We start from the raw sequence: 19,846 nt of genomic DNA, 5'->3' as shown, positions 1-19,846 counted from the left end.
GTAAATTTTTTCCCAAGACAAACACTCTGATAAAGCATAGATGCTTGGAAAATGTAACTAAAATACTTAAGTATTATACACCTCTGGAGAAAGTTCTGTAAAGTTCTATTGTATTGTAGTTGTTTTTACATGTAACAAAAATCTAGTATTTTCAAACTTATAGAAAGTACAAAGTAAAGAAATATTGAAAAAGGTACAAAAGCTGTCACTGGGGCAGTAACTTTCAAAAAGCACATCTTTGTACCTATAGGGTGCATATTATTATCCCAAAGGTACATTTTTGTACCTCAAAAGTATGTGTACCTAAATAGGACCTTTTAAAATGGTACTGTTCCAGTGACAGTTTTGGTATCTTTTTCTGAGACATTTGTTGTACGTTTATTTATTTATATACTGTACATTAGATACAACTAAATATTTGTTAAATAAGTAGAGAGCGGGCACAACCTAACGTTTTTTGGCTTGGCTCTATCATTCAAAAAATATTTAAAGGGACACTCATTTGATTTTTACCGTTTTGGAATCCATTCAGCTGATCTCCGGGTCTGGCGGTACCACTTTTAGCATAGCTTAGCATAATCCATTGAATCGGATTAGACCATTAGCATCGTGCTAAAAAATAACTAATGAGTTTCGATATTTTTCCTATTTAAAACTTGACTCTTCTGTAGTTACATCGTGTACTAAGATTGAAGGAAAATTAAAAGTTGTGATTTTCTAGACAGATATGGCTAGGAACTAAACTCTCATTCTGGCGTAATAATCAAGGACTTTGCTGCCGCAGCAGGTGCAATGATATTACACAGTGCCCAAATAATAGTCCCCAGCTTGAACGTTACCAATTTTTAAAGTCGCAATGAAACTGAAATGAAAAACTATATATATATTTTTAATATTGTGGTATTATTAACAAATGACTTATCTGTGAGCTTCATTATTTTTTAAAAAAATTGTGTGTGCTCATAATCTTTAATCAAAAATGCAAATCTCCTTCCCTCCTCAAAACGATCTCTCTTCACTTCCGGACAAAAGTATGGCAGTTGGGGGGGTCCGGGAGAAGATCGTAGCGATTAGCAATTAGCAACACGACCCAACTTCAAACGATCCAATCAGATCTCGATGAACAAATTCAAATCCAGCCCTGCCTTATTTCATCTCAAAAGCCGTTTCATTCGGATATACATCACCACTGGGAAAATAAGGCAGTCGCTACTTCCGTTTCATGGCGACTTTAATTTTCTGTCGGCCTTAGTACACGATGTAACTACAGAAAAGTCAAAACCGCCCCTAAATGTTTCCGTTAATTTTTTTTTATAAAACAAAATAACCCAAGCAATCAAAATCAATGACAGTACAACTTATGTGTTCTACTTATACATTAGCTAAAAATGTACATTTACATTAATGCATTTGGCAGATGCTTTTATCCAAAGCAAGTATATGCTTTCTGAGAATCAAACCCACTAACTTTGCACTGCTAATCTTACTATTTGAGCTACAGTAATATATAATTGTAGCAGAATAGGTGTATTACCTACACCTGCTAGACATGTTATATAACAACGTGTAGCATTCATTCTTCTAAAAAGGGTCACTGTGTCTTACAAAATGTTTACAGTAATTACAGCACTATTTATATGAATACTGAGGTTGAAGCCACCCACAACCATTTTACCTCTCAGACATCACAAATCATTCTGGTTTTAAACTAAATCCACCTTACAAAGTAAATTCACTGGGTTGAGCTGAGTTGAAATGGAACCCGGGGTACTTGTAATCGAGTTTAGGAGTGGAGATATAAAAAAATACCTGGTTTATTTAAAGACAACAGTGACATTGATTGTAATTTAAGTCAGTGATTTAAAACTACAAAGTCTATAAATTCTGGTTAAATATTTGGACCAAGATTGAAGGGATAGTTCTCCCCAAAATGAAAATTAGCCCATATTTTACACCAGCCCCTTTAAGCCATTCTAGGTGTATTTGAAGACAATAACTATGTTATTAAAAATTAAAATGAATTAGTAAAAATTTGTTTTTGATGTATGGATGCACTTTTGAGCTTTAAAGGGACATTTTAGACTCTTTTAAGATGTCAAATAAATCGTTGGTGTCCCCAGAGTACATATGTGACGTTTTAGCCCAAAATATCATATAAATAATTAATTTTAGAATGTTAAAATTGCCTCTTTGTAGGTGTGAGCAAAAATTTGTTGTTTTGGGTGTGTCGTTTTAAATGCAAATGAGCTGATCTCTGCACTAAATGGCAGTGCCAGGGTTGGATAGTGCAGATTAAGGGGCGGTTTTATCTCCTTCTGACATCACAAGGGGAGCCAACTTTCAATTACCTATTTTTTTCACATGCTTGCAGAGAATGGTTTACCAAAACTAAGTTACTGGGTTGATTTTTTTCAGATTTCATAAGTTATGCAAGCACTGGGGACCCAATTATAGCACTTAAAAAAGTCTGATTTTCATGATATGTCCCCTTTAAAAATGGGGCACTATCCATTGCCATTAAAAAGCTGGAAAGAGCCAGGATATTATTTGATCATATTCATTTTGGCATGAAATATATCTTTAAATAAACCATTTTAAACAACATGCACTTATACAATAAGCAATAATATCATTGCACATCTTTTTATGCACGTGTCAATATCTGCTGGCCATGTGTGTGTATTTGAAATATAATACATTCAGTCATTCATCATACTGTATAACTATTACACAATTATTATACTAAGAGGAGATATACGCAGAAGTTGTTATCATGTGCCGTGATGTGTTTATGACATCGTCTTTAAAGGAATGGTGACTTGGGTTGCAAGTGTACATTCTGGGAGGTCCTGTTGGGGTAAAGATCGGCCTAACAGAAGACACTCCCAGCAATAACAACATTGGACCCTTATGTCACATGATATGAGAGATCCCGGGAAGTGTAACGGGTATAGCATCAGTTTGTTTGATTGTACGTGTGTTTGAGGATATGGTTGATTCAGGGTCATGTGCGTATTTGTGTAGATATGATGTTTGTATGTACAATATGCAGTGGCCTAGAAAAATATTTAGACACATTACTGCACCAAAATATCAATGAAATGTATTTGTTTGTGAAGACAGATATTTAAACATTTAAGTAAAATGGATACGATTTTGAACCATTAGCATAACCCTTGTGGAGACCCGTGTCATTAGTACATTTTAGGTAAAACATTTAAGTTGAATAAACTTGATTTTTTTAGGTGTTACAAATTAAAGGTAGCCTGGGTTTCCCCATGCTGCCTTGTGCACAAATTTATTCACTTATTTATTATTTTTTAATTTTACTAATTAAATGTATTAATTAATGTATTCATTCTCTATGAGACTGGTCTGGTATATATATATATGTATATATATATGTATATATATATATATATATATATATATATATATATATATATATATATATATATATATATATATATATATATGTATGTATGTATATATATATGTGTGTATATATATATATATATATATATATATATATATATATATATATATATATATATATATATGTATATATATATATATATATGTGTATATATACCTATATATATATATATATATATATATATACATACATACATACATACATACATACATACATACATATACATATTTTGTTATCTAATGTAATGATATTCATAGGCAATGCTTTATTGTAGCTTAAGTTATTTTAGCCCTACTGTGTGTATACATACAGTACATGCATACACATACTGTAGATATATTATATAAGTGTATGTCTGAGTGAGGGTTTGGTCGCTGGAGGTTCTTCATGCCAGGTCCTCTCATGTTTCTCCTGTGGACACCATTCCAAGAACACGCTTGGTAAAATTAGTACAAAAACACCATCAGGCCGGTATATAGTTCACTGCTCGCATGGTCACTCAGTTATTAGCACAAGCATTTTGGACAGACTAGTTTTAGAAAAGGCCTTCAACATATCAGGGTGCGTTCAGCTCCTGACGGATTATGGAATCATGATAGCGGAGGATCAAGTGGAAGAATATGACGAAGTATTCAACCAGAGCGAGACGAGCTGGACATGGGTGATTCACTCTTTCTTTGCCCTTATATTTAGTGGACTAAAGCAAAAACGTGACTTGATATTATTCCTTATATACAGTATAAAGCTTGTTTTGTTTAACTTTTTCTTGTGGCTTTTTGAATAGCTCTAGTAGTATTTTTTTTTCTTTTAGCATCATTGTTGGTGCATTATTAGCTGATAATATGTGCTTATAAATAATAAATCGTCAGTGTTACATAAAAAGCACGTAATGCATTAACCTAAATTATTCATATGGGACCAGCTTGGCTGCATCAGATTCATATTTATTATATTATGAAATTATTCATTAGTCTGCGAAATATGAGGAGCGCTTGGCGTCTGGCATGCCCAAGTGTCAAATGTCCATGTGATTTGAGTCGCTGGTGTGACTGGGGAAAGAGTCATTTGGCGGGGACACCATAAGCATGTGGCTTAGCTGCTTCTAGAGTCTGTATTATGTGACCTGAAATCAAAGAGCATGGACTGCGTCATTGTGTCAGGTTACACAGGCATTTCCAAATAGACAGAGCAGATTTGTGTCATCAGTATGTGTTAATAAGGCACCTGTTTTCAAACATGTTTTTGTGTTAAGTAAGTATATCAACCTTTTTGGAAAGGTAAGGCAATGCTTTTTATAAAAGTTTGGGCAATAACTTGACAAGTTACTGTATATGGGTAGTACATTAGAAGTCAGTGAAGGTCGTGTGCATAATCAGTGCTGTTATATTTTAACAGTAAAACCATTCCTCTCCGGAAAGTTAACGTGGTCCCAAGGTGAACACCAAGGGGAAGTACCCTTTAAAAAGGCCCAGAGGGAACAGATGTATACATTTTGTACCAATATTTATTGAGGTACTAATCTGTACTCTTTGGTACCAGTATGTACTGTACCTCCACAGGTCCTAGTGTGAAATCTTTAGGTGCAAAGGTGCACTTTCAAAAGGGCATTGCCCAATTAACAGCTAGGGAACATTTATTCTGGCAGTGTATGTTGCGAATGTCACTTGTAGTTTGATTGAATCAAGGTAGCATGGTCTATTTTGAAATTAAGTACTATATTTTGGAAGCTCAGGTACTTCAAATGTAAATCTGCGGATTTTAATCCTATAGATCACACAGTTAAAGGTATACTTCAGACAAATATTGAAATTACCGCATAATATTTACTCACCCTCAAAAATCTGAGATACACATGTTTACCATCTTTCAGACGAGCACATTTAAAGTTTTTTTAGTAATGTCCTTGCTCTTCCAAGCTTAATAATGGTGTAAAACAGGGATCAGGGAACAACTTCTGACTTTAAACCCCAAAAAAGTGCATTCATTTTTCAAAGAAGTAATCCACACAGGGATCAGGGAACAATTTCTTACTCTAAACCCCCCAAAGATGCATTCATCCTTCATAGAAGTAATCCACACAGCTTCAAGGGGTTAAAAAATGTCTTCTGTTGGTATTCGATGCGATTTTGTAAGAAAAATATCCATATTTTAAACTTTATAAAATATAATAACTAGCTTCCGGTTACAACGCCATTTTGGACGATGAGAGAGTTTTGCGGTAGATTCACACAGGCGAAAGAGTTAACGCTTCTCATTGACTTTTAATGGGTGACGTCATGCATCATGCAAATTGTGGATCCGCCAATGTTGCGTCACTGCCGTTGCTCGCGGCAAAAGTTGAACATTTCTCAACTTTTCAAGCCCCGACGAGTGCATCAGCCAATCAGATCGCCTTATGCAAAGACCGGAGCATGCGTTGCGGCCACTGTGATTTAACATCAAAATTTAAAGTCTAATGTTAAAATGCATGTTTTTTATATCTTTCTCATTTAAATACATTGATGAGTTAATAAGAAAAATGGTAACACATAGTTTGTAATTCTCACTATTAACTGGTTGGTTATTAGCATTAATATTACTGAGATATTGGCTGTTTATGTAAGTAATAATTGACGACTTGCCATTGAATTATAAGAAAATAATGCACACCCAAGGTGCAATGTTACACCGCGGGTGTGCATTATTTCAAATAATTCAAAGGACCGGAGTCAATTATTCCTCTTATACCACGGTTACCACAAATATTGCTCTGGTGCCCATTTTTAAGACATTTGGCAAGTTAGGTGTGCGGTTATCAGAAATTAATGCATACCCACGGAACATTTCTCAGCCAATCAGAATACAGCATTCAACAGACCCGTGGTATAATAGTATGTAAAAAGCACATATTAATGCCTGATTCTAAAACCTTATTTTACATCCTTAATCCTACCCAATTCCTACCAATACTAAAACTTAACAACTGCTTTACTAAGTATTAATAAGCAGTAATTAGGAGTATATTGAGTTAAAAATTAGTTAATAGTGAGAACTGGACTTAAAAAGTGTGACCAGAATAATTTATGTACTTTTATCTGATTTATTCGAGCTGTATCACGCCTATCATTGTCTCATTTACTGAATAGGATTTAAAAAGAAATTAGTAACTAGTAGTTAATTACTTTTTTGGAGTAACTTACCCAACACTGCTTATTATAAAGTTTAAAATATGGAATTTTTTCTTACAAAATTGCATCGAAAGCACTTGTATATGTACATACATCACAGCTTGTTCAAGTTCTTTACTAAAATCAACGCTATCTCATGAGAATTTACATATTATAACTTTGTATGAATTCATATGAATTAGCCAACAATTTCTACTCAGGCAAGACTTCAACAATTTTTTTTATTGAATGCTCGATTTAACCAACATTACACAATAAACTTTTTTTTGCAACAATAGTATTTATTAATAGAGTTGTTTAACCTACTATATAACCTATTACATTTGTAAATAGGGTCACGCACTTTAATGTGTATTGTTACCTCGTGGGATTCTCAAGTACATTTTCAGCCGTGTTTATGATCTGTTACGCAAACTGATCAGGATCTTGTTTAACTGCTTAAATGGTACATGCTGTCCTGGGACATCATAAACACAAAGTGTGATGCAGAAAAACAGGCCTCACTTCACGGGAGTCGCTGTCACTCTTTTCTCTTACAATAGTAAGGTCAGCAGTTTAACTCACAAGCCCACATGACATCTGTAACAGCCCAGCCCACTCCCCACTCTGGTTTCTGATTGGTGGAGGAAGCCCATCCCTGGTGACTCCCCCTTACCCCACGTGAGGGTGTTCTTGGGAATGTATTTCCACGATGAGTCACATGCTTAGCTTACTGAGTGAAATGTAAAGAGCCCTATGGAGGCTATAAGCGCTTTAGGGAAGATAAGATCTTATTTACAACTAGACAGTGCAAAGACATATTGGATCTGTTCTTTTCCAGTGCAATTTTTGCAGATGACATAATACGCAAAAAAACACATGTATTGAATAATGCACAAAAAGTAGTGAAATGCTAGGGTATGTAATGACTACTTTATAAATACATAAATACATGCATAAGGAAATAAATAAATGTGAGCTTTTTATTCTTCAATGGAGAAGTAAATAAACTCTTTAAACCCCAGACCCTCTAAACTCCATTGTCCAGTTCCTAGAAACCCACCCGGAGTATCTGGAATGCACTCTAGTGTGCTGGCTTATCCTGCGGAGGAATCAACAAATCATGTTGAAATCAAAATGTTGTGTAACCCGAGAGCTGGCCAGTTCTTGCAAAGTTTCATTAGACCAGAATCTCTGGTTGTCCATTGCCTGAATAGTGTGTCATTGAAAAACACACACTCCCACCCACCCGTGCATGCCTGAGTTTTCTTTAGCATGCCGTTTCTGAGGTTTTTCCCATGCATATACAGTGAAAGCACACACTGAAACTTTATTCCTATAAGTGTTTTAACAAATACAAGGTCTGAAATTCCTCTTCAAGGCCGCTGGGGTTACCACACTACACTACTGTAGCTATACAGCATGCTAGAATGAGAAGAATTTATGCTGTTTGCTGTACAAATAACATCTTACAGGCCTTTACATCATCCAGACTGCATTTGAACACAGACAGGTGATAGAATTAGGTCTTTGGATATACCTCAATTTATAATTTTTTACACAACTAACAAATCGTAGCAAAAACCAAATGCTACCACCGTGTTTCTAGCCTATGTGTTACCATCCAGTGTATTACTGTATACATTCACTTACAAAAAATCAAGGTAGTTAAATAAAAAAGCAAAAATAAATATAAATATCAAAATAGAAATTTTGTAAGGACTTATGAGGTGTCATGAAACATTTTGATATAAAAAGTAAATGAAAAGTAAGAGTATCAAAATAAGAATCATACAGTTACAAACATCTCTTCATGTACTATTTTGCACATGATTTCAAATGTCAAAAAATTTCACATTTAAGGAGATATTTTTCATTACCGCAATGTGTCCATGACTGGATTTGGGTTCTTTGACATGTAAATATTTATAATTAAAAATCTAAAAAAAAAAAAGCTTCAGTGCATGTTATACTATAAACATTTACAGTAAAGAAACATGTGATATATGGTGATAATTGGTAAATGTACAGACAATAATAAGGAATATAAATGCGTCAAAGACAATTTTCTCATCATCCGCAACAATTTTCAATCATTGTTAAAGCCCTCAAGGAACTAACATTTTCAAAGAAAAATTTGTTGGAAGGGACACAATTGACTGTGACACTCAAGATGGTTACCAGGTAAGCAGTTCTTATTTTTTCTTTCCAGATAAAAGTTGAAATTTTGTTTCTCGTATTACCTAGACAACTTGTTAGTTCTCATTACCGAAACGTGAGTTTGTAAATGCATAAATTTAATGTAATATCATGTTGCGGTAATGATAATTTTTTATAATGATAATCTAAAAAAATGAAAATAATTCTATAGGAAATCCTCTAAAAATGATGGTTATAGTAAGTTAAAACTTTAATCTTACACGTGCAAAAAAATGGCTTCAAGGGCTTTTTTTTAAATCTGATGCTGGACACCTAATTCTGGATTTTGTGAGAATCACCCACTTGTGCACATTGCTTTTATCACATCATTGCACATCTATTAAATCCAGCTTCTACAAATAATTGTTAACTAAACAAATAACTGAAAAAATGTATCTGGCCCAATTCTTCTTTTTATTTTTGAATTATATATATATATGCACACACTGTATATATCAGATTTTACAGACATTACATTGCTGAGCAATCAAAAAAGCTTCAATTTGACAGCATGTGGTGATGGAGCAATAATAACCACTTAACCAGCAGTCACATCATTTCACTAACAATCCTGCTAGACTTACAGCCACAGATATAAATGCTTTTGTAAACATTTCATTGGCAGTGGAGTCACATAATTGCTTTCCTGGCTGCCACGTGAGCATAGGGATCGTGAGCGCGCACAGTGCAGCTATGCAATGCGTGTACTGTAATCATTATTATTTAATGACAGTTTTAAAACCAGGATAAAAATATAATTCATTGTCAAGTAGTCTAACTTTGTTTTTTTTAATAAATAAGATTGATCATTATATTTAAGTGTATATAAATCACTTTATTACATTTATACATGGTTTGATTACAGCATAACGTTATGTTCTTCTAAAACGTGACCTTTGCGTTGCAAATACGACGCACTAGCTACAGAAACACTCCTGAACGTGAACTATACTAAACTAAAATAATAACTTGCTGATAATAACGTTTACGCGATGCGTCTTTTAGCACGCGTAAACAATGTGTTTGATTGGTCGACTGGGTCCCGACGTAAGTTTCCGCACCACCGAAACGCGACGCTAGGGGTTAAATGTGACGTCATCCGCAGAAGCTGCTACTCACTGCAAGCAGTGTCCACCCTACTATAAAAACATCATCACACACAGGCGTTGAACACTCTCACAGTGTGTTAAATTTAAAATCACACGAGTGAAAAACCACGGACATCAGCAGCAGCATATGAGGATATCGATGATCTTCAATGGCTGTGACATCATAACGCGTCCGCCGTATCCCACGTACTGTACGTATCACGGTTCATTTTATCGCTCTCTCGCCTTATATTTTTTATCCTGTTTATTTTCATCACTTAACAAACGTGCATATGTTCGTATGGATGAATAGTTTATATAGATATATGTTATTATAGCACAGTGGATGAGTGTTTACAGTAATTCATCGGAAGGGTCAGGATAACTGTAATGGTCCGTGAAATACTGTATACAGTTTCTGCAACAAAACTGCATTTTACATAAAAGCATCTCTTTAGCTGCTTCTTGATGTCCTGTCATTGTAGTACATTTTGATGCATGTGCTATCATTGACACCAGTATCTAATAGCAGAATTAGTCAGTCACATAAGCATATTTAAACCCTCAAATGAGTCTCTATTGTATCCACATTTTAATTTTATTATGAAAGACTAAACAGTGAAGACGTATTTAAAGATTTTTTACACAGCCCCAGGGTTACATCTTTGGGGTGAGTTATTGGCTTGCATGTTAGGTTGGTAGATTGTCCTAAGAAAATGCATATGTATTGACTTTCCCCTCCCCTTAATGCCAAAAACTTGCCAGTCATGTCTTGTCTAATTTACACAAGCTTCTGCATGAAAACTGTAATGTACATGAATAGTAGAAGGCATTAATATATCATAGAAAGTATGTTTTTAGTACTGACACTTGTTATTATCCCTTGAAGCAGATCGAGAGTCTCTCATTATTAATACTTGGAAATGCAATGGAAACTATTTTTTTAATGTATGTACCACAGATATTAATTTTACCTTTTACCTAAAAATGTCAACATGATCTTGGGTTGAGCACGAAAGCTTTTTTTGTTCTGCAGGTTTTTCTTATACATCAAACCTTGTGTTGCGCAATAGAAACCTGTTTATATTGTAGAAATGCAGTACTGAGTATACTGTATGTCAATCACTAATTATGCTAAAATTATTAAAAGTCACACACTTTAGCACAAAAAACTAAAATATTGATATTAAAGGGATAGTTTACCCAAAAATGAAATTCAGTCATCATGTTCTCATCCTCACGTTATTCTAAACCTGTATGAATTAATTTTTATGATGAGCACAAAAAATATATTTTGATAAATGATGGTAAGCACACAGCTGATTGTAACCATTGACTTCCATAGTAGGAAAAACAAATATGATGGAATTCAATGGGTACCGTTAACTGCGTCCTTACCATCATTTATCAAAATATCTTCTTTATCATTTATCACAATACTTCCATAATATTTGTTTTCCTACTATGGAAGTCAATGGTTACAATCAGCTGTGTGCTTACTATAATTTATAAAAAATATATTCTTTTGTGTTCATCAGAATAAAGAAATGATACAAGTTTACAACGATATGAGGATGAGAAAATGATGACAGAATTTTCATTTTTGGGTGACCTATCCCTTTAAAGGGGGCATGGCACAAGACTTTTTTAAGATGTCAAATAAATCTTTGGTGTCCCCAGAGCACATATGTGAAGTTTTAGCTCAAAATACCATACAAATAATTTATTATAGCATGTTAAAATTGCCACTTCGTAGATGTGTGCAAAAATGTGCCACCAATGATGGCGGTTTGTTGCAATTGAAACTCAATTTTGCTGTGAATTACTTTCTCTCTCTCTCTTTTTCTCTGCACTAAATGGCAGTGCTGTGATTGGATAGTGCAGATTAAGGGGCAGTATTATTATAATAAGAGCTCCTTATGACATCATAAGGAGAGCCAAATTTCAACGACCTATGTTTTCATGTGCTTGTAGAGAATGGTTTACCAAAACTAAGTTGCTGGGTTGATCTTTTCCAGGTTGATAGAGGCAATGGGGACCCAATCATACGGACTACCGGCACATCCGGGAACTTGACTGTAAATTTCGTCACCGCCCCTTTTCGGGGGATAAAAAAGCAGCGCTTCCATTGGCTTCCATTCAAAACAGCGGAACAAAGCAACGTTTCCACACAGCCGGCAGGCGTAAATAACTTATGAAATCACTCAGATTAAACATGTTGAGTAATTATCTGTCCATCCTGCCTGCCGTGGAGCGCGAGGGATGCATTGGCACGTTTAGTTTGGTCAATATAAAAACATGTCCCTTTCATTCTCACAGCATCAAATTTTGTGTAACAACGCCATCCAGTGATTGCTGGAAATATCGCTAAGCCAGTTAGTTGTATGGCTGGACGGAAAAGTGCACTCATTACTCTAAATATAAAGACATAATAAATAAATACGAAGTAACTTTCAAATACGAAGTAAAATCATTCACTTGCTTCCCTGTTGACTCGATGAGGTACGAGTAAATGTCCGGGTAAGACACCTCTGGCCAATAGGGAGCGTTGTTACACAAATTTGATGCTGGGAGAATGAAATGAAAGAAACTGTTTTTATATTGACCAAATTAAATATGTTAATGTATCTTTCGCGCTCTATGGCCGGCAGGGTGGACAGATAATTACTCAACATGTTTAATCTGATTGATTTCATAAGTTATTTACGCCTGCCGGCTGTGTACGAAGGTTGCTTTGTTCCGCTATTTTGAATGGAAGCCAATGGAACGTCTAGTGTGATTTCCCCCAAAAGTGGGCGTGAACCTGTTCAGAGACATTCTATGACGTTGCGCCGGTTGTGCGTATAGCACTTAAACATGGAAAACGTCAGATTTTCATGCCATGGCCCCTTTAAGATATTATTCTCTCACAGAACACACCGATATTTTGATATCAATAAACCAAAAGTAAAAATAATGGATTTTAAAGGCAGAGTCCATGATGTTTGAAAGCCAATGTTGATATTTGAAATCACCTAAACAAACACGCCACTACCCCAATAGAATCTGGACCTTCTGTTGATAGACCCGCCCCACACATACGCAAACCCGGCAAGGATGTCGCTTAGTAGACACGCTCCTTTATGCTGATTGGCTGTAAGTGTGTTTTGGTAGTCGCCCCGTCTCCTTTTCCAAAGCGTTTTTCAAACATCGTGGACTCCGCCTTTAAGATGCTGTCGATTTACGATAGTTTCAGTTATGTACACCAAATACAAAAATTGACGTAATATCTCTACATTTCAGAGTCAGACCATGAACTACGTGGGTCAGCTTGCCGGTCAGGTATTCGTGCAGGTGAAGGAGCTGTACAGAGGCCTGAACCCTGCCACCCTGTCCGGCTGTATTGATGTCATTGTGGTGCGTCAGTCCGATGGCTCATTGCAGTGCTCCCCTTTCCATGTCCGATTTGGAAAGATGGGTGTGCTGCGCTCCCGGGAGAAAGTGGTAAGCGTAGGCGCAAGCATGTTTTAAGGTGTATAATATTTAAGGAGTATCTGCATATTTTAGCCATACAATAGCTTTTTTAGTTAAACGGTCCTACATTTAGATAACATGTTACAGTGTCTGTTTTGAGATCAGAAGCATCAAAGTTTGATTTCACTTACTGATTTCAATCTTTGACATGACCTTTCTCACTTAATATTAAAGATATCAAGGTTGTTTGGTTTCCTTTGACTTTGAGACTATTTTTAACATTGTGGGAAGTCATGGAAATCCTGTTTAACGTCAGGATCAAGTCATTGATGTCAACATAAACATTAGGTTAGCGATACGAGATAGCCATGGATATGCAAGTTGCGTCGGCACTTTAAATGCTTGAGAAAAAATAAGGCAGCTGTTTAAATAGATGAGACAAAATTAGCAATGCCTCTGTGTCACATTGCTTACTGATACAAATTGTGTTTATTACACTGACATTATTTTATGGTCTCTCTCCCCTCAGGTTGACATTGAGATAAACGGGGAGCCGGTCAGTTTACACATGAAACTTGGTGAGAATGGCGAGGCGTTCTTTGTTGAAGAAACAGAAAATGATGAGGTAAGTACTGCAAACAATAAATCATGTAGCGTTGTTTTGTCAGCCAAGGGTCATTGAGAGAAATGTAACATGAGGCGTTGGTGTTGTCTTCCCTTGTGAGTATCATACCATGAAATCTGAAACAATCTCACCACGTACATTCTGTTACGGACCCTCTTGACCATTGCATGGAAACGGACCCCTCCAACCAAACTTCCTACCACTCTGACCAATCAGAGCAAAGCAATGAACAAAACAAAAGCCGAATGCTGCGATAAGAAAAGCACTGCTCTCATAATGCCTTTGTCCTTCAAATTTTTCTCATTATGCCTTGACCTAAAGATAGATAGGTGCTAATCACAAGCACAAATGCCTGAGATAAATATCTGCTGAGGTATACTCCCAGCGGAAATTGCCCTGGTTGGCGATCATGTGGCACTTGAAGGATTGTGATGGTGTCTATGCTGCCGTGATCTCTTTATCATAAACCAGATGTTACATTGTGTTAGCAAATAAAAAAAACCTTATTAGGGTGGGATTACCTGCTTTGTCAGACAATAGGGAGTGTTTTTAGGAAACCTGTCTGGAGACATTATTCATTAATTATTTATAACCTTTCTAGCCGTTTCTGCATTGTTCCCTACATCAGGGTTTTCAATATTGGCCCAATATTGGCCCACTCCTGCTAAACTGTTTTCCTCATTGCAGACATAAGTTGTTTTTCCACCGTAGTCATGTGTTGTGATGGTCTCTGCTGTTGACTATAGTCAGCAAGTCTATTTTTATCCTGTTGATGATACTTAGGATAGTTAGTATTGGTAGTGGTCATTCTACTTATATTAAATAGTCTCATCTACTGACGATGTTGGCAGACAAACAGCTTATCATCTATGTGGCTCTTTGCTGCTCTCACAGACATGGGCAGTCTCAATAAGCCAGGGCTTTGGGGTACACGTCAGTGATGCGCGGGTTGATCCGAAATGAGCGGTCATCCGCGGTTACGAGTCTCCAAAAATATTTTTAATGATATTCGGGTCGCGGTCGGTCGGGTCATTTGAAATAAAAATGCCAGTTAACTATTTTAAACAATTACTACTTTTAAAAAATGCGGGCCAGGGAGCGGGTCGGGCACACTATTATTTTTTTATTTTTTGCGGTCCGAGTTGCAGGCGGGTTAGTTTAAAACGTCGGTCGGGTGCGGGTTGTTTATACATTGACCCGCGCATCACTGGTACACGTGCATGTGTTTGGTTGTAATGAGACATGCAAAACCTGTCACAAGCCGTTAAAGTCCAACCCATCCTCACCCCATGTCGTCAATATTTGACGACACTTGACCATTCGTCAATATGTGACGGGGAGGGTATACCTTTCGCGTCATTTTTTGACGAACTGGGGACTTCAATACTATTACGTCCGTTGCATTCTCTTTCCTATTTTCTTACCATTTTCGCGTCGGTTTAGGGTTAGATTTACATAATGACATCCCTACCCAAACCTAACTCTAACCCCAACGCCAGGTGACAACTGTCGTACCTAACTCTAACCCCAACGCCAGGTGACAACGGTTTAATTTCGCGTACACTGTTTAATTTTGCGTAATCTAGCCCTAAACCGACACGAAAATGGTGAGAAAATAGGAAAGAGAATGCAACGGACGTAATAGTATTGAAGTCCCCAGTTCGTCAAAAAATGACGCGAAAGGTATACCCTCCCCGTCACATATTGACGAATGGTCAAGTGTCGTCAAATATTGACGACATGGGGTGAGGATGTGTTGGTTAAAGTCACGGTGTTGTGCTGCTGACACAGTCAAACCAAATGTATGATCGCGGTTAGATCAGTTACTTCTTAAAATATTACATTTGGTCTAATTTTGGTTTCTCAAGATCATAACAACATATTTCATGCGGTTGTTACTGCTCTTTGCATAGGAGATGGTGCCATCCCACTTGGCTACGTCGCCTATAATTTCAGAAGGCTCTGCGCTGATGCAGGCCCAGATGGGAAAAGGCACAACTCGACTGTCTGAATCTGGAACTGGAAGCACCATTCAAACGCTGGGCGCCGGTCAGGCCTCTGGGGACAGCTCAATGATGAAGAAAAGGAGGAAGAGGAGAAGGAAATATAAGGTGGACAGCACGAAGCGAGAGGACAACGAAGAATTTTCAGAGGATGAGGACATGTTTTCAATAGACTTGAGTTCTGAAGATGACACAGAAGCACGAGGAAGCAGGTCAGAACAAACACACCTATATATTGCAGAAAGACTGGCGATGCCAAGAAAGTAATCATTTATTTACCCCCCAAAAAAACAGGGTTCCCACGGGTCCTTAAAATCCTTGAAAGTTTGTGAATCTGGTGTAAAAAAATTCAAGGCTCTGGGAAGTTTTTGAAAATATACATACATAGATACAGGTCATTGAATGTGCTTGAAATGTATTTTATGCAAGAAGTTTTCTGGAAGAAAGTCCATATTATTCCCTGTGTAGTGTAGGATAATATCATTAAAATTCTAGACTTTTTAAGCACACGTGCTAAACTGTTCGCTTTAAATGCTTATATCTTCTGTATGTGAATGTTGATTCATACCAAAATGCTTGTGTTTGACACATGAAAACGTCTCGGGTTACGTATGTAACTGTTGTTCCCTGAGAAGGGAACGAGACGCTGCGTCTCCCTTGCCATACTTCCTGCGTCCCTGTAACGCTGTCTTTGGCAATATTTCAGATAGCGATATACTTTCTGGCTCCCGCGTCACCCTCTCTTTGTTGTTAAGTCTCACCATTGGTTGAATTTGATATACACATTCAGACGCACTTACCCCTGGAGGCGTCACCAAAGTGTCACCACAGTGACGCAGCGCAAGTTCCCTTGAAAGGGAACTGTAACAATGTATATTAAAAGGCAACACGATTTTAACCTTGCTCTTACTTGAAATGTGTCCCCACATTTAGTCCTTGAATTTGAGGGTAAACTATGGTAATGCAGGACTGACTGTCAGTCAGTGACTGTAGGTGGAGCTTTTTGTCAGTGTGATGTCACATTAACAAGAGAATTAAAAAGGCATGTCTAATGAGACGGCTTTGGTTTAAAAGGGATTAAAAAAGAAGTGGGTTGATTTTTTTCATTGTTAGGGTTTTGTGTTCACACACTCCCACCACACATTTATGTCCAAAGTCCTTGTAAAAGTGGATTTTGCATAGTAGGTGGCCTTTAAAGGTGCAGTATGTAATTTTTAGAAAGATCTCTTGACAGAAATGCAAAATTATTTACAAAACTATATTATCAGGGGTGTATAAAGGCCATTCGTAATGAACCGTTATGTGTTTATTACTTTAGAATGAGACCTTTTTATCTACATACACAGAAGGTCCCCTTACATGGAAGTCGCCATTTTGGGCGGCCATGTTTCTACAGAAGCCCTTAACGGACAAAGTTGTCTCCGACAATGACATGTTTGTCCGGTGCCGGCTACCATAGCTTCTCTATGTGTTTCAAAATTGAGGGGTGAGCAGTGGACTAAGCCGTTCGTTGCAATTCGCAACCTCACCACGAGATGCTGCTAAAATTTACACACTGCACCTTTAAAGCATTATCGTATCGCATATCATGTATCACATTATTAGCAAGTGATAGTGTTGGGCAAAGATTAATCGCGATTAATCGCATACAAAATAAAAGTGATTATTGGTATAATATATGAGTGTGTGCTGTGTCTAATTATAATGTATAAATATATACACACACATTCATGTATGTATTTAAGAAACATTTACATGTTTATATATATTTATTTATATTTTTATATAATCTATATTAAATATAAATTTAAAAAATGATATATAAATAAAACAATTCTGAAATGAATATATGAATGTGTGTGTGGTTAAATATACATAATAATTAGACACAGTACACGCACATATATTATGCAAAAATCACTTTTATTTTGTATGTGATTAATCGCGATTAATCTTTGCCCAGCACTATATCACATATTGCATTTTCATTGATTATTACATTTATTTATGTTTAAATAATACTACAAATCTAGCTTAACAAATACTGTAGTGTCAAGATCTTGCACTAAATCTAAATCTCACAGGAGTCTGCGCTGTGTTGAGCTGAATTTCCTGTTGTACTGTAAAAACACAAGCTGTCGCATTGAAATTTAAGACATACAGATGGCACAGCTAATGCAGAAAGATGAATATTTCTTAGAGAGATGGTTCACCCCCCAAAAGATGCATTATTTTCTTTATTTTATTGAATACAGAAGGCAGTGTGACCAAATCTTGTTATTGCGTTTTGTTATACAATTGAAGTTAATAAGGAGTGAAGCTGTCAGTCTCCATTTCCTTTTGTGTTCCACAAAACAAAGAAAGTCATGCATTTGAAACAACAAGAGGATGAGTAAACAATGACAGAGTTTGAAATTATGGATGTACTATCACTCTCATTCTTTAAAAATTGCAATCACACCAAAAGTGACAAAGTGTAGTGGTATTTGTTTGCAGCAAATCTTATAAAAAATGAATTGTAGAGGTCTTGTGAAGGAGGCTCTGTTTGAAAGAGAGAGAAAGTGTGAGAGTGTGTCCTATTGCTGAAGTAAAGAAGTGGTTGAAATAGCCCCTCCAGTGTTTTCCACGAAATCTATGGAACCGTGCCAAGATCTGGCTTTAGCTCAAGGGGAGTCCTCTGTAATGCTGGCCAATCTTTACCCCCACATAGCCATAAAAGTAAATGATTTTCAACGCAAACTTTAACAAAAAATGAATTTATGCGATTGAATCTGTGCTTAAGCTAAAAGGTCTGAGGTCACTTCATACAGTACGCTGCTTCTACTAAGAATTCAAAAAAGTGACGGTAAAGAGCATTGAGTAAACAGAAGGCTGAAAAGAGTCCGGTGGGAATAAATGTCAGCTCAAGAATGTGCTGTTCTGCGAAACAGCCGTTTGTAAAAGACTTTCTTACACAATGCTTTTGGCATTTCTAAAAAAAATGTGCCTGTTAAGATTAACCCTGGTTATATAGCAATATAAGGGTGATTCTCACGAAAACTTGGTTTTAAAAATGTCAAGCATGAAAATGTAAAAATTGCTTAAATTTACTTTTTTTCCCACCAGACATTGAAAAACAAAGTCTGGAGTAAATGGGAACATTAATTTAAAAACTTTTACTTATCATTTAACACTTTTTGTAACATAATTTAAAAAATTAGTCCTAAAAAATCTCATTACCGCAACAGTCAGAAAACATCAACACTGACATATTTTCAAAATGACATGACAAACCTGAAAGAACATAATTTGGAGATTCTGCACATGCATTTAAAATCAAAGTATTATGCTTCTATTAATTAAATTAACATTTAATAAGCATCTGTTGCGGTAATGATAATCAAAATGTCGTGTAAGCATTCTGACAAGACAATATTTCAAATTAACTGTAAAAAAATGATCTTACCTGGTAGCCATCTTGAAGTAACTGGTCCATGTGCTTGGTCACTCAAAATCAAACTTTATTAAAATTCTGTATGTGTGCTTAAACTGTTCTCAAAAAGTGTTGCGGAGGATGAGAACATCAGGCATGGACACATCATTTTTCTAATTTTTCTTCATTATTATTATACATGAATATTCAGTAAATATTTTTTCTGTCATCTAAAGTAGTCTAGCAAAACATCCATTTATTTTTGTTAATTTGATTAAATTACAACATAACGCATGTTCAAACACAGCCGGACACATTGCGGTAATGAGAATTTCAGCAGAAAATTAGATAAAATTTACAATTATAAATTCTTATGTTGAAATCACACATTGTGCAAGGTAGAACACAGTATTGTGTTCATTCTGATGCTTTTTAATGTTACTATATTACACATTTTAAAGCTAAAATCATTAGTGCCGTGGTG

The 19,846-nt window shown here is 36.1% G+C and overlaps 1 protein-coding gene across 3 annotated transcripts in view; it reads left to right on the top strand.

Moving 5' to 3' along the window:
- The first annotated feature begins 3,914 nt into the window (after positions 1–3,914).
- Positions 3,915–19,846, top strand: part of lpin1a (lipin 1a) — a 32,094-nt gene continuing 16,162 nt past the window's right edge. Inside the window, exons 1-4 of one of the 3 annotated variants that reach the window (XM_055173263.2) lie at positions 3,915–4,097; positions 13,152–13,352; positions 13,852–13,947; positions 15,861–16,162. In XM_055173263.2, the coding sequence (XP_055029238.2) occupies positions 4,029–4,097; positions 13,152–13,352; positions 13,852–13,947; positions 15,861–16,162 (668 nt within the window). In that variant the 5' untranslated portion in view covers positions 3,915–4,028. Of the gene's footprint in view, positions 4,098–9,885; positions 10,082–13,151; positions 13,353–13,851; positions 13,948–14,916; positions 15,220–15,715; positions 15,750–15,860; positions 16,163–19,846 lie in introns of those variants that run through there. The other 2 variants (XM_055173264.2, XM_055173265.2) reach the window with 2 other exon arrangements.

Source organism: Misgurnus anguillicaudatus, chromosome 7, assembly GCF_027580225.2.
Source record: "Misgurnus anguillicaudatus chromosome 7, ASM2758022v2, whole genome shotgun sequence".
Classification (NCBI taxonomy): Eukaryota; Metazoa; Chordata; class Actinopteri; order Cypriniformes; family Cobitidae; genus Misgurnus; species Misgurnus anguillicaudatus.
Note: the sequence above shows the minus strand (reverse complement) of the source record. Positions and strands in the feature narration are given on the sequence as shown.